General features: G+C 36.9%; 1 protein-coding gene across 5 annotated transcripts in view; it reads left to right on the top strand.

The window, feature by feature from the left end:
* The window catches only part of DOP1A (DOP1 leucine zipper like protein A), a 67,974-nt gene that overhangs the window by 25,380 nt on the left and 28,038 nt on the right, over positions 1 to 14,556 (top strand). For 4 of the 5 annotated variants that reach the window (XM_065681353.1, XM_065681354.1, XM_065681352.1 and 1 more), the window contains exons 8-14: positions 401 to 510; positions 2,899 to 3,007; positions 4,215 to 4,335; positions 4,985 to 5,104; positions 7,893 to 8,007; positions 8,886 to 9,119; positions 12,364 to 12,988. In XM_065681353.1, the coding sequence (XP_065537425.1) occupies positions 401 to 510; positions 2,899 to 3,007; positions 4,215 to 4,335; positions 4,985 to 5,104; positions 7,893 to 8,007; positions 8,886 to 9,119; positions 12,364 to 12,988 (1,434 nt within the window). Of the gene's footprint in view, positions 1 to 400; positions 511 to 2,898; positions 3,008 to 4,214; positions 4,336 to 4,984; positions 5,105 to 7,892; positions 8,008 to 8,451; positions 8,482 to 8,885; positions 9,120 to 12,363; positions 12,989 to 14,556 lie in introns of all 5 variants that reach the window. The other variant, XM_065681357.1, reaches the window with a different exon arrangement.

Genomic DNA, 14,556 nt, shown 5'->3' with positions numbered 1-14,556 from the left:
ACCTTAGTCATGTCAGAGTGTTTTGCTTATTATCTCTATATTTAAAATACTGAAGTTTGTGTTCCCATAATATTGAAATACTTTTGTTGGATGGGGTTTCCTTGAAGATACTCTAGGACTATGTGGTTTGTGCAATGATAGCATTTATTTCTTTTCTATAAGTAGTAATCAGGTTAATAATGTTGCATAAAACTAAAGGTTGTAATTTGTGTGCAAACTGTTTGCATGGAAGTGTCACTTATTTTCCTGTATTAAACTCTGTAAAATCATCTTTCTCTTGCCCACATTACTTGGACTTCATATTGGTAAGTTATCAACTCTAGTGTGTTGATTTCTAATTTAAAGAAATTGGCAAAATAGAGACAAGTATTTATTTGCCTTGTCTTTTCTTTGCTTGAAGGTTTTGATAACAATGGTGCCCTTATAGGACCCAGAAGTACAAGGCACAGCAATCCCGAGGAGCATGCCACTTACTATTTCAACACCTTCTCTAAGGAGATGTTAGTCCAGGTATCTATGCAATCTTTTATTGTGGCATATATCTTCATAAATGGATGCTAGCCAATCTTCATCTTTTGACTTCCGTTTTCAGTGTGACCATGTATTTTCTGTCTTTTTGTGGTATTGTGTCCTACGCTTCTAAAATCTTATCAGAGGAAAAATGGAGACATGGGATTTCTTTAGAATAATAGTATGATCAGGACAGATACTAGATTTCTCTCTCTCCTCTTCCACAGTGAATGTGTAGCATACATGGAAGATATTTGATTGTGAGCCCAGAACACTGCAGCCTGTTTTTTCATGAAACTGAATTGGAGAATTCTCTTCTACTTCTGTAGATCTGGAAACTCCTCTGTCTCTTGGGAATCAGAAAAATTTTATCAGGTAGAAGGTCTGAGTAAGAAAGGTCTTCCTTACCTCTAGGCAAGGGGAATGTCTTTTCTGCTGTCCATTGGCAGTCAGAACAATTGAGCAGATTGGCCGTCATCCTATTTGACCTCTAAAGCCTTACTCAGTGAGCTGAGATCACCTGGCCTCAAGAACTGTACTCCTCCTCTCACATTAATTAAAGCCTACAGATGTCTTTCAAGATGCTGTGAATCTGACCTTGAAATGAGGAAGAAGTTTTATCATTAAGGCAAATCAATAAGGTCAGGATTTCTCTGATATTCAGTCAGAATTGTGGCGCTGTATGTGGGAATAAATGGGGATTCCAATATTAACAGCTGACGTAAGAATATTTAGCTCATCACAACTTAAAGCTGATACCTAGCACAAAGCTAGCACTTTCAGTTTTATCTTAAGGTAATGAGATCTGCTTTTCTGCTGATGAAGAAGAGACTGCAGAATTCCAGTGCAGCAAGGACCCCCTTGGTGCACTCTCACCCTTGTTTTGTCACCCTTCTGCCTACCCTGGCTGATCGTTCAGAACTTATCCAAGTCTAGACAGGCTTGAATGGATACAATTTTACTTGTACCTTCTGTACAAAATGTGGTGAGCTTCTAGCAGAATTTAGGCATTTGTTAGTAGGTTGCAGTCTTCTTTTAAATCTGATGCTCTTTCTAGCTTAATCAGTGTCATCAGAGCTTTTCTGGCTGGAAGGATTAGCAGTGGTATAGAGTTGATATAGTCCATTTGATTATTTTTCTCTTTTTGGTAGCAGGCACTGCTGCTGCAGTAGAATGGAGAGTGTCCAACTTTTATAACAGGGCTAATTCACTTGGTTTTTGCTTTCAAATTTTTACAGACATTAAAGTCAGTGACTTGCTCTACAAATTGCCTATGCCTTCCAAAATCATTTGCTGTCTTTTGGAGGATTTGAAATTATTGCTTCTTTCTGCCTTCTCTATCAGTCTGTGTGTTCTTTTATACAGTCCAACCCATCTTACTCATTTGATACAGTGTACTGAAAATTCTGCCCTTCTACAGGCATATTCAATACAGCAGGGTTATCCTGTCTGATAATACCTGTTTGTAGCAAGGTCGAACTTGTTTTCCTGCCCCTTCTTTCCAGTCTCTCTTCTTTGTCCTCCTTTTTTAGAAGCTGTTAAAGAGACAAACTAGTTTTGGCTCAGACAGTGAAGCCAGCCACAGAGAGAAAGCTAAGCAGAATCTGTGGCAGTTTTGTTTGGCTTTTTTTAAATTTTGCTGGTCATTCCCTAAACTGCTTCTGTGTAGAAACTCAGTTTTCCTATTTGTTTTGAAGTTGACATTGCTGTCTCGTCAACTTAGTCAAGAAAGTTTTCTGCCGCATAGATCACTCCTCGGGTCGGGCTGGGTATCAGTCAGTCAGCGGGTGGTGAACGGTTGTATTCTCTTCCCTTGTTATTTCCCTTACCATTATTATCATTGGTGGCAGTAGCAGTGGTTTGTGTTACACCTTAGTTACTGGGCTGTTCTTATCTCAACCCATGGGAGTTACATTCTTTTGATTCTCTTTCCAATCCCTCTGGGAGTTGGAGGGGGGAAGGAGGGGGAGTGAGCAAGAGGCTGTGTGGATGACTGAGCTTAAACCAAGACATTGGTATATCCCAGATGGGCAGATTATTATTTAGTAAGTCCTTAATATCTACATGCCTTACCTTCTCAAACAATTTCTTTATCACTTTTTATGTCTTCTCTTTTATTCTTAGAAAACTTTGAGTTGGTTTCTGTTTATATCTTATTTTGACTTTCACTGTATACGTGATAATAATGTTCTGTTCTACAGAAATATGAAATACTCTCTCGGGAAAAGTTGAGAGAATATTTAAGCATGGAATGAGCTGCAGTGAGATGAAATAGTGGTCCCCCTACTGAGAATGTTCCCTTTATGCATAGCTTTTATTGCATGTTTCTTTTAAAAACTGTTTTCTGGTTTGGGTTTTGTTTTCCTGATATGTTTTTGCTCTTTGCAGGCAATGGTTGGAATATTACAAGTTAATGGGCATGGAGAAGAAAGCACATTAATGCAAGACTTAAAGCCTTTTCGAATTCTTATCAGTTTGCTGGATAAGCCTGAACTAGGTAATTTTCATATTAACTTCTAGTCTTTAGCTTGATTTACATGGTTTTGCTTTGAGATTTTTTTCTCTCTTGTTGGTCAACTTGAAAAACCTGTATTCTTAGTACTAGCAGGTTAGCTAGTTTTCTTAGATCTTCCAATCTTTGTGTATGTTTTGTAGTTACTGTATTCATTAGATTTTACCTAATGCAATTTCTTCTACTTTCAGCAGAGGAAATTTTAAGTTAAAATCATGGAGAGAGCTGACTGCATGTTTTAAGAAATGTAGATTGAATCTTTTCCATTTCTTTTAACTGAATAGTGTCTTTCACTATATTAAATGTCAGCTGTTGCTTTTGGGGAATAATCTGCTCTTTCTTCTAATATATACATTGAGATGAGAGATATTAACCAGAAAACTTTATCTTCAGAAGATTTTCTTTAATTATTATTTTGTCGGTGGTTTGGGAGGGGTTGTTGTGTTGTGGGTTTCTATTTAACCCAGTGCACTTTCACTTAAGGCAGCACAGTGGTGCTAGGAGAAGGCATGGAATAGCAAAGGATATTTCAAGCAGAATTACTTTGTGAACTCTTGTCAAATTTTTTTTTTTCTTCAAACTTGAGATTTAGCTCAAATCAGAAGGAGGTGCTATTTCAAAAAGTATCTTGCAGACTATATTTGCAATTAAAGAAAACCTGCCTCAGATTAAAAGGAGGCAAGATGCTAAAAATATTTCAGCTTGTATTATAGAAGATGCTCAAAGTATTTCACCTCATATTTGCATTTAAATAGTTGAGTATATTTTCAGTATAACAGCATAAGCTAGTTTATGGGTGGGCATTTGAAACCATTTGAAAGCTACCTTTGATCAGGAATACATGTAGTGATGTTTACATGTTACTGAGCTAATAGTCCCCCAAAGACAGTATGTTGGTTTGAACAGAGGCTATACTGATGTGACTGTGGAGCTTTTGAACTGGGTTTGTTTGTATCTAGCCGTCATTCCTATTGTATGGGAAAATAACTGTTTGTATACTCCCTGGCAGTACAATTGACTGTGTATTTCTGGAATGCAAAAACATTTCTGAAATTGATGTCATTTATGAAGTTGAACAGGAATTTTATGGTTTCAGTGGCCAAATCTAGCTAATGATTTGGATTGGTTTTGGATGTGGACTGCTAGTGGTGTTACAATGCCTAAGACGGTTATTGCTGGTATTTCTCCCTAGGCCCTGCCATCCTAGAGGATGTATTGATTGAAGTGTTTCGAACATTATATACACAGTGCAAAGCAGAACTGGAACTTCAGGCAGAACCTTCTTTCAACAAAGATCACACGCAGCTAAGCAGGTGAATAATGAGTATAATATATTTTGTACTAAATAATAAATCTTTTCGTTGCTGAAGTAATGAATGTGAAGCCTGTGGGACTGTGACCCTGTTTCTTCATGATACAGGATCCATTGAAAGTAATTGCATTTCTGTGTTCAATGCAGACGTTTGAAGTTTTTACTGATACAACTGGAAGTCAGTATGTCAATGGTGTAGATGAGTTTGGTGTTCTTTACATCTGTGCTCACAGGAAAAAAAAAAAAAGAAAGAGGACTGATGAGTTCTCTTGTAGAGAAAAACAGACACTGCTACAAGACAGCCAGACAGGAGATAAAAAGAGTTTCAAGGTTTGGGTTGAATATCTTAAAAGGTGGAGAGAAGAGGGGAAGTTCAGAGCTGGTGGGGAGAAACAACTGTAGGAATTATTATGGGAAAACAGATGCATTAAAAATGGGGTTAGAAGATAGATTAAAGAAAGGATAGAGAAGAAACCTAGCAACTGTGAAGAGTCATTGATGTGAGGAACCTGCCAATACACTGAGCCCTAGAGCAACAACCACTGTAGGGATGAGGGGAGGATAATTTGTCAGTAAACTCACAGTGCTTTGTAGTTACATAACTTGGAAATGAAGTATAAAAATATAAAATGTTCTCTATTTTCTTACAGCAAACTGAGAGAAAACAAGAAAACAGCAGAATTGATTAAAACTGCCAATCTTCTCTTTAATTCCTTTGAGCCTTATTATATGTGGGATTATATTGCTCGTTGGTTTGAGGAATGTTGTAGGTAGGTTATAACACTTTGTATGCATAAAGTTGAAGTTGATTTTTGATTTATAAGCTTTTTTTCTTCAAATAAGTTATTCTAATGTGGTCATTTGGTGTGTAAGTTTTTTCTTTCCCATCCCTTTAATCTTCTGGCCAATTTCAATTAAATGTGATAGGTAGTCTCAGCAGTGTGACTTCTCACAAACTTAGTGTCAAGAGGCAGAATTAGCACCTCTGCTGAAGTGAAGACTCCAGAGTGATCACACCACTAGTTTGTTTTGTTCTGTCTGTCCAGCACAGGATTACTCACTGGGTGTCTAGCAAACCTGTCAGCTTTACCAAGAGTTGCATGTAGAATGTATTAACTTCTGTCCCACACTTTTAGGGAAGAAAAAAATGCAGGAGTCCTGCAAATGAGGAGAACATATATTAACTGGAGGGAAGCGGGACCAAGCAGAAGTTGTTGCTGTGGCAAGGGATAGATGATGTAGGGATTTCAAATGAAGTTTGTAGAGGAGTGTTTGTAGGTTTTTGGTTTTGTTTTTTTTTAATTATATGTGGATTAGCTTAATAGTGTGTTTTGGACACTAAGTTGCGTATGAGCCAACTGTATGCTCTCATAAGTAAAGAAAACTGTGTCTTGGCCTGTTTCAGGGGCAGTGTAGGTGAAAAGAAGTTAATTGTCCTTTCACTTAGTGTTTCTGAAGTCACATGTGGAACATTATGTCCAGCTTTGGGCACCCTGCTTGAGGAAAGTGAAGAGGCTCTTGTAAAGGACTGCTAAGATAGTCAGAGTCACAGGAGACTGCATGGGAGGTTGAGGTGGGTGAGTTGGATTTAGCCTTGCAAAGAGGAGGCTCAGCCAGCAGCCTGTCACTTCCTGAAGGACATTTATAAAGCTGATACAGCCATACTTTTGGTAATGGCTGATGGTAAAACAAGGGGCAGCAACAAGTGTTGGCTTGGGGATTCAAGCTGGACTTTCAGAAAAGCTTTGCTAGGAACATAGTGCAGCAGTGGAGCAGGGTACCCAGGAAGGTTGTGGAGATTCCATTGGAGATTTCCAAGACTCTGGTAGACAAAACTGTGGGTGAATTTATCTAGTGTTGTTAGTAGTCCTGCTCAGTGTGAGAGATTGAACTAGATGAAATCCTTTCCAACATGTCTATGACTTAATTTTTGTGCGTTGGACTGAATTGCTAAAGAACACAGTTTATGATGAACTAACAAGCAGGTGAGAATTTCACTACATATAAGTAGATGTTACTGTGAGCATGGATGCCAGATTGCCTTATTAATAAATAAATAGAATCTGGAGAATGTTTTTTTGTTGGTTTTCTTTTGTTTGTTTTGGTTTTTGTTTGTTTTGGTTTTTTTTTTTTGTTTGGATTATTTGTTTTAATTTTTCTACCTCAGCTGATGTGTTATGTAAGCTATTACCTTGTTTAAAAAGATGCACCATTAAACAAAAACATAACCAGCTGATTTTAAACTGTGAATTTGTAAGTTATTGTATCATTTAGTCTGATTGTTGAATCACAGTTATCATTTTTCAAACGATTTAGATATCCCTCTGCATTTGTCTTAGGCTTTGTCTAATGATCTTCCCCCTGCTAAAAATAGGATTTCTTATATCTGATGTTTTCTCCCATCTAAGTATCGCTCACTGCTATTGTGCCTTCTCTTGAAGCTATTTTTGATAAGTGAGTTAATTCAAGTCATCCTTTATTAGATACTACAGTTGAACAAATCTCCGAGTAATTTCTGAAGTGGTAGATCTTTCTGGGTAGGAGCACAGAATGTGGAAAAGTCTGTGTTATGTCTTATACAAATGGACCATTTCATTGAACTGTAAAGCAGGCTGCTAGTTTTATGAAGAGAATTGTCTGTTGTTAGAGAAATACAGCAGCCCAGTGGAGGTGTGGGCTAAGTAGTGTGCTACTTCTCAAATACAGATTACTGACAGAATGCAATTTAAATATGATTTTAAAAATCTTTTGATATACTTACACTCTTTCAGAGTTGGTTTCTGTAATGCTTCTATTCTTTCAAATCCTTTTTTTAGTCCTGGCACGTATGTTCATGAACCCTTCTGAAACAGACGGAAATGATTAGCATAACTAACTATTGCTGAAAATGTGACACTGCCCTCACCACCACCCCCGACAAAATAAATGAATTGGAGAAACAAAATATTATTCCTTTGTTCATGCCCTTTGCTTGTAATATTTTCAGATTGCAGCCTGATTTCACAGAGAATTTGTGTTCCATCTTCAGTCAGAAAGAGAGCTCAACAGAATTATGAATTCTTGTCTAGTAAAACAATGCACTCAGCTGAAGTTGAAATGAACGTTTAGAAGAGCTTGTTTTGTTTTCCTCTTGCACAGCTTTAAAGCCTCATGGGCTTTTTATTTCACTTTTTTTTGTCTTTATCTCAAGTGCTTAATGTCTTAGGTTTACATCTCTTAAAAAGTACAGTTCTTCCAGTAGCACCATCTCTTTATTCTGTTATTGGTGCCTGTGCTCATACTAGCAAGTATTTTATATGGTGGAGTTTCAAATGCAATTTTTTGTAGCCTCAATTACCTAATTTTGCAAATGAAGACTGGTTTACAGCAAGACTAATTGCTGCTTTTTTCTGAAAGCATGCAAGGGGCCAAAATGAGCTATTTAACAGCAAAATGACAGATTGCTTATTTGTTTATAGGTATTATCACTTATGTGTACAGCTTTGCATTAAGTTACAGAAACATGGCCAGTGCAAAGGGGAAGGATAAATATCGTGAAACCCTATTTGAATTTTGCAGGAGGACTTTACATGCCAGACTTCAAACTGGGCCTGGAGGTGGTAGTGAGCCGTCTGAGTTACCCCTGACAAATTTCTGCTTGTTAGTGGATTTTTTATTGGATATAGTTTCTTTGGTAAGAATTGCTTTATCTGTTGCTAACACTTGGATTCTCTATATTTATAGTCTACAGAAATACTGTAACTACCCTATAAATAGTTTTTCCTGAAATTATATTGCCATAAAGTGGTGGATAACTTTAGAAGAAATTTTGATTTCACTGTATGATTCTTAATAGACTGATTGGATGTAACCAAAGTGGGTTTTGTAATGCTTATACTTGAAAATTTTTGTCTGTCCTGAAGTTTCTTTTCTTTAAAACTACACTGTATTAATTACAAGTATAAGCTTTTGTAGCTTGATATGCTAGTTTAGACGTGCAGCTTTCTTATAAGGCTCTTTTAAGTGTCATGAGAAGATGTCTTCTTTTTCTGTTGGCATTGCTTAATGTAGCAAAGACTGTTGGAACTGTTTTTTCTGTACCTGTCTTTCCTCAATTCTTTGCTTTCTCATTTCAAAGCCTACTAGAAGTATGAGAGTGCTGTGTCAGGTATGGCAATCAGCCTGTTTTTGCTTTTGTTCTGAATAACTTGTTTGTCTTTCATTCTCAAACTTTTATATTAAGGTTATTAAAACATAGTAGTAGCATTCTTTAGCCTTATTGTTACGTTTTGCAATGTTTTTGTTGTGTAATGAACAAGATGTAAAATTCTGAAAAAGACCTGAATACTTCTGTTTATTGGTTACCCAACTGTAAAGTTAATTTTGTCTTTTTTTTTTTTAAGTAAAGCATGTATTTTTTATTCTTGAATCTTAAGATATTAATTTTACCTTTTCCATGTTCCATATGTTTAGAATACTTACCATTTGCTTGACAGTACCACTGTTTTAGAAGATAACATTCAAGGTGCAATTTGATGTTGCAACTGATGAGTTTTACTATTACTTTTCTAGGAGACTTACATTGAAATACAGACCGAGCACTTGCCTCAGCTGTTGCTCAGGATGATTTCTGCATTGACAAGCCATCTTCATACTTTGCACTTGTCTGAGCTTACTGATTCTCTCAGGCTCTGCTCAAAGATCCTTAGTAAGGTTCAACCTCCATTGTTATCTGCTGGCACAGAAGGTATCCTGCAGCTTCCTAGTGGACACAGCAGCTCCATGAAAGAATGGGAAAATAAAAAGGTAACTGATTATTGTTCTGTAGCATCTTGAAAAAACGATTTTTGTGTGAAAAAGTGGGCTTTCTAAGTCTGTGCTGAGCCGCCTACAAGTTTTTGATTAGATTTGGTTTATCTAGATTTAATATAATACATATATAAATCACTTAAGAATCAGGGCCTAAGAACGACCTAATCAAGGTTTGAAGTTGTAAAGTACTTTAAGAGTCTGATCACACAGAAAACTGGACTCAAAGAATTCTCTATTTTGGTTATGTATTTTCCTCTCATCTAACTTACATGCATCAGATTATCAATTATTTTACTGTCACTGTTCTTAGAATAATTTAGAAAGAAACAGAAGAAACAAACCAGCTAGCAGCTCTTATCTCTTATAAAATTGTCAAGTTTGTTCTTTGCAACCATAGCTCTGTAAAGTATGTTATGTGACATGTCTTGAAATCTGTGTTCTCCAGCTGAAGAAACTAGAAGAATATCAGAGAATAATTCAGGTTGGAAGTGACAGTTGCAGGTCACTGCTGAAAGCAGGGCTGATTTCAAAGTTAGATTCTACTTCAAAGCTAGGTCAGGCAACTCAAGATTCTATTCAGCATAGTTTTGAGTTATCTCCAAGGATGAATCATAGAATACCAGGTTAGAAGGGACCTCAAGGATCATGAAGTTCCAACCTTTCTAGCAAGCATGACCTAGGCTAGATGGCCCTGCTGAATCTTAAAAGTCTCCGATGTTGGGGAATTCACCACTTTTTTTTTTTTTTTTAATAAAGCCTGTTTTGATTGATGTTGCCCTTTGAACTTTCAGCAGCCTTTTTCTTTCAATTACAAGCAATTCTTATCTGGCCATGGCTTCTGTTAATAGATAGAGTGAAATTAATTACCGTATTGCTGAGCTCTTTTATGTTGTATTTTAAAAGACAGGGTCATCTTTAATGGATTGCTAAGATTTTTAGTACATGTTAACAGAGGAGGCAGTGAAAGCTATCGCAAACAGATTTTTATTCTTATGCCATCTCTGGTAAAGCAAGGTGTAATAAATACAATCTATAATGATGTCTCTGTTTTTATTTATTCATAAAAATTATTCAGATTTTTAGATTCTGTTCAAATTTTGTATGTAAGACATCTAGTGATTAGGATGTCAGACTGCAAGACAACCTTTAGGCCTGCTAGGTCTCAGGCAGTATCTGTCATTGCCAGTAAGGTAGCTAGATGTGAAGTGTGTGGGAGTGCTTTTTACGGCACTTACTCCCACTTATGCATTTCTATTTTAAGTTTTCCTATTCAGCTCACATTCTCACCAGGAAGCAAAGACTGTTCTACCAGTTACGAACAAGACTACAGGGAGTTACAGTAGCCCAAAAAGCTGCTGTGGGTTCTTTTCGAGTAGATTCATCAGATTTGTGCATATTCAAAACTGATAGGGAATTAAGGTGGAGTGAGTCAGGATGAACTGCTGTTGCTGAAACAGCCTTTCTTTCTTGTTTCTAGGAGATTACTTTTATAGTTGAAAATGTTTAGTAGTTTTTGAATGAAAGTTTATTTCTTCTTTTATAATTATAGCTTTGTATTGGAAAGAAATCCCCACCTTCCAAATCTCAGGATTGGTATATTAAAAGAAAGATGCTAGTTAAAGTTTTACTGGGTATATATCTATGAATTAAGGGTCTGTCCACATTTGTCAGACAACTTCTTAAGTCAGAGAGCATAAATTTCACTGAGAAATTGAGCTAGCTTTATTAGTATAAATGTGGAAGGGTGAAGAATGTGTTTTAGATTATGAAAGATTTTATTCTCCATTTACAGCTCCACAGTTCACTTGTTTAAGGTAGGACTTGGGGGTGCTGGTCGATGAGAAAATGAACATGAGCCAGCAGTGTGTGCTCGCAGCCCAGAAAGCCAACCGTATCCTGGGCTGCATCAAAAGGAGCGTGACCAGCAGGTCCAAGGAGGTGATCCTGCCCCTCTACTCTGCTCTTGTGAGACCTCACTTGGAGTATTGTGTGCAGTTCTGGTGTCCTTAACATAAAAAGGACATGGAACTGCTGGAACAAGTCCAGAGGAGGGCCACGAGGATGATCAGGGGACTGGAGCATCTCCTGTATGAAGATGGGCTGAGAAAGTTGGGGCTGTTCAGCCTGGAGAAGAGAAGGCTGCGTGGAGACCTCATAGCAGCCTTCCAGTATCTGAAGGGGGCCTATAGGGATGCTGGGGAGGGACTCTTAGTCAGGGACTGTAGTGACAGGACAAGGGGTAACGGGTTCAAACTTAAATAGGGGAAGTTTAGATTGGATATAAGGAGGAAATTCTTTCCTGTTAGGGTGGTGAGGCACTGGAATGGGTTGCCCAGGGAGGTTGTGAGTGCTCCATCCCCGGCAGTGTTGAAGGCCAGGTTGGATGAAGCCTTGGATGGAATGGTTTAGTGTGAGGTGTCCCTGCCCATGGCAGGGGGGTTGGAACTAGATGATCTTGAGGTCCTTTCCAACCCTAACTATTCTATGATTCTATGATTCTATGATTCTATGATTTTGTCAATTTACAGTTGTAAAGTTAAATGACACATCCTGCCTTCCCAAGACAACTTTAGTAGTTGTGGTTCTTCTATTAGTAGTATATCTACACAGTTCCTAGGATAAAATAATTTAGTATCTAATGCATTTGTTTACTTGTGCAGTGGAAACTTCAAAAGTGTGATCAGAGAAATGTGTACTTTTTCCTAATCCCTCACTGCTTCCTGTTCTTCTTGGCTGACATCTTTTTGTCTCCTTTGCCTGCAGGCATTTTTCATTGTTTTGTGACTGCAGCAGTTTCTGATTAACAGATAAATATCTTGTCCTTTTAGAGAACATGTTAAAATCTAAATCATTAAAAGAATTTTTCTTTTAATGATTTATACCATAAGCAACATAGCTTGATGCCCTGCTTCCTCCTGGGAGAGAGGGGTTTCCTTTAATGTGTGAATATTTTGGTTTATGATGTTGTATAAATTAATAATACCTGTGCCTATCCATTTCTTCATATGATAATATTTGAAGTATTTTACTTGATAAACAAGGCTTTTTCTTATAATAGTTAGCGTTGTCTGGCAAGTTTACTAAAACACCAGAACATCATCTTGCATTAAATGTATTTATATTAATAGATTTTAAACTGTGGAATGAAATTGTTGCTTTCGGATGGAAAATCAAATAAGTATTTTCACCCTAGAACCTAAATAACGCATTTTGAACAAGTGTTAAACTTTTCTCTTAGGTGCCATCAGTTTCACTTGAAAATCCTAATGATGTGTTTGAAGATGGTGAAAATCCTCCAAGCAGCCGATCATCAGAAAGTGGATTCACTGAGTTTGTACAGTACCAGGCAGATACAACTGATGACATTGATAGAGCACTAAATGAAGGTCATGGTGTGCCTGGCATTCCTATTATTGGTAGCACATCCTCGGAGACTGAGACAGCATCAACTGTGGGGTCTGAGGAAACCATTGTACAGCCTTCTTCCATAATGACACAGGGAACAGCAACTCGAAGTGGGAAAACGATCCAAAAGACTGCAATGCAGTGCTGTTTGGAATATGTCCAACAGTTTTTAACCAGATTTATCAACCTGTATATCATTCAGAGTAATTCCTTGTCTCAGCCCTTAGGGGCAGAGCTTCCACTAGACCCCACTAGAGAGCAAGGACAGACCACAAAATGGGACAGAGAATCACAGGGTGATGCTAAAGTGAAGAAAACAAACAAGAAAAAAACACCAAAAGAATACCTTCCTGCCTTTATTGCTGCTTGTCAGCTGTATCTTGAATGTTCAAGCTTTCCCGTTTACATTGCTGAAGGAAACCGTACTTCGGAATTACATCCTGGGAAGCCCGAAGTTGGTAAGCTGCACTCTTTGTTCTGTGCTTTTAAAACAGTTTGTTGGCTTTTCTTTTTTTTCTTAAAAAAAAAGGTAAATAATATTTATGCTTTGTATGTATTGCTGTTTGCTCTTCCTCTCGGGAATATAAGTTTCCTTATGTATCAGTTGGTTTGCTTTTTTGAAACTAAACTATTTTCTTGCAGAGTTTTAAGACTATTGCTGCCATGGGATCTGATACTAATTAATATGGGGGTGACAAGTATAAATTATGCAGACTGAAGTCTGAGAGTAGGATCTTTGCTTCTATTAAAGGAACAGTTCTTGCAAACAGTTCTTCTAGCTATAGTTGCATTAGAAATAAAAAGAAAAAAAGGTGAGGTTTGTGAAGTGTCATACAGAATACAGAAATGTGATAGATACAGAAATGTGAGTCAGATGTTGACAGTTTTGGATTATTGTAAAATGGGACATTTTAGATGGACAATCCTTTCCATCAGTTCATGAAGTCTTCAATTTACAGTTCTAATTTTGGTTACACTTCTCGTCTGTGACTCCTGCTTCCCATAACAGAGAATGCCAGTGGAATGTGGCGTGGAGAACATAGTTGCCATAATGTGCACACCAACCTTTTCTTCAGCTACTGATATGTTTTTGTCCTGCAAAAGAGGCTGGTTTTATTGAAGAGTTCCTAAATTCGATACATGGTTTTGATGGTTTGCATTAGTGATGTGACCCAGCTGCCTTTAATTGACAGCAAGAGTCATCAATCTGTTTATCTAAAGGAGCCACATTAGTCTGATATTGATAGAACATAATAGTGCTTAAATTTTGCTGTATGCTTAATTTCTCAGATAAATGTGTGCTATTTTTAATTGAACAAATTAGAAAGGGAACTGAGCTTCAAGCTCAGAAAAATGTTTTTATCTGTAAACTGTAGAACATTATGTAGAATTGTTAGGTATATTTAGGCTTCAATTTACATTGCAAAATTAACTGTTGTGGATATAAATTAGAGATTGTATCATCCTCTTAATTCTAAATAGAAACTTTATTTGTGCCTATTAAATAACACTTATGTCAGATATAAGAAGCATTTGCCTTTTTTAGGAACACAATCAATAGGGTCCATTTGAAGTTTTAAGACAGAGCACTTTGGTACCTCTAAAATAAAAGGGAGCATTATTCAACTTGGAGAGTTGACTGTGAACTTCAGAGAAAGACATTTTCATTATCAGGCCAGTGTGTAGTATTATATGAGGGGATGATAAGAAGGGGAAAACAACCGCCTACAGTAAAAGCAGGGGATGATCTAAGTATGATCAGAGTAGGATCTAAGGAGCGAGTTTCTGCCACTCAAAACGTCAGTTTTCACAGGTACTTTTAAAGTATTGCCAGGAAATTTTATATCTAATTTTTTGGCAGTATGAACTTAGTTTATAAATAATATATGTAAATAATTCAGTATGCATGTATGCTATGATTTCTATGTAATTTAACATAATATACAATAATATTTTAGATAATATATAAAATACTACAGAATTATTCAGACTAAAAATTACGATATTCAGATTTAATTGCTGGTTA

Source organism: Lathamus discolor, chromosome 5 (genome assembly GCF_037157495.1).
Source record: "Lathamus discolor isolate bLatDis1 chromosome 5, bLatDis1.hap1, whole genome shotgun sequence".
NCBI lineage: Eukaryota > Metazoa > Chordata > Aves > Psittaciformes > Psittacidae > Lathamus > Lathamus discolor.
Note: the sequence above shows the minus strand (reverse complement) of the source record. Positions and strands in the feature narration are given on the sequence as shown.